Source organism: Fulmarus glacialis, unplaced genomic scaffold (genome assembly GCF_000690835.1).
Source record: "Fulmarus glacialis isolate BGI_N327 unplaced genomic scaffold, ASM69083v1 scaffold21924, whole genome shotgun sequence".
NCBI lineage: Eukaryota > Metazoa > Chordata > Aves > Procellariiformes > Procellariidae > Fulmarus > Fulmarus glacialis.
The window spans coordinates 1-372 of NW_009206362.1; the positions used below are offsets into that span (position 1 = coordinate 1).

The window sequence follows — 372 nt, forward strand, 5'->3', positions numbered from 1 at the left end:
CCGTGTAGGTATCTCCTTCTTCTTCAGGACCAAAGATGGAGAAGCTATCGGGGGAGACGGGACGGTCCTGTTGGGTCCAGGTCACCAGGATGTCACGGGGGCGGAACCCCAAAGCCAGACAGGTCAAGGTGGCCGTTTCCTGACGGGCCAGTTCCTCAGCCGGTGGGGGGAAGACGTAGACGGAAGGTGCCTTCACGGAGACGTCTGCGGGGTGGGTGGAAGAGAAGGTCAGGGCGGTGGGAGGGACAAAGCCAGGCGGGCTGGCTTCCTCCAGTAGGCTGGGCCAGCTGGCCCTCCCAGTAGGCTAGGCCTTTCCAGTAGGCTAGGCCTTTCCCGGAAGCTAGACCTTTCCAGTAGGCTAACGCTTTCCCG

The 372-nt window shown here is 62.1% G+C and overlaps 1 gene segment (V, D, J or C); it reads right to left on the reverse strand.

The window, feature by feature from the left end:
• Positions 1-12: 12 nt before the first annotated feature.
• LOC104075279 overlaps positions 13-372 on the reverse strand; it is a gene marked incomplete at both ends in the record, with an annotated part of 1,301 nt that continues 941 nt past the window's right edge. The window contains 1 exon segment of the C gene segment in view: positions 13-204. Coding sequence covers positions 13-204 — 192 coding nt within the window.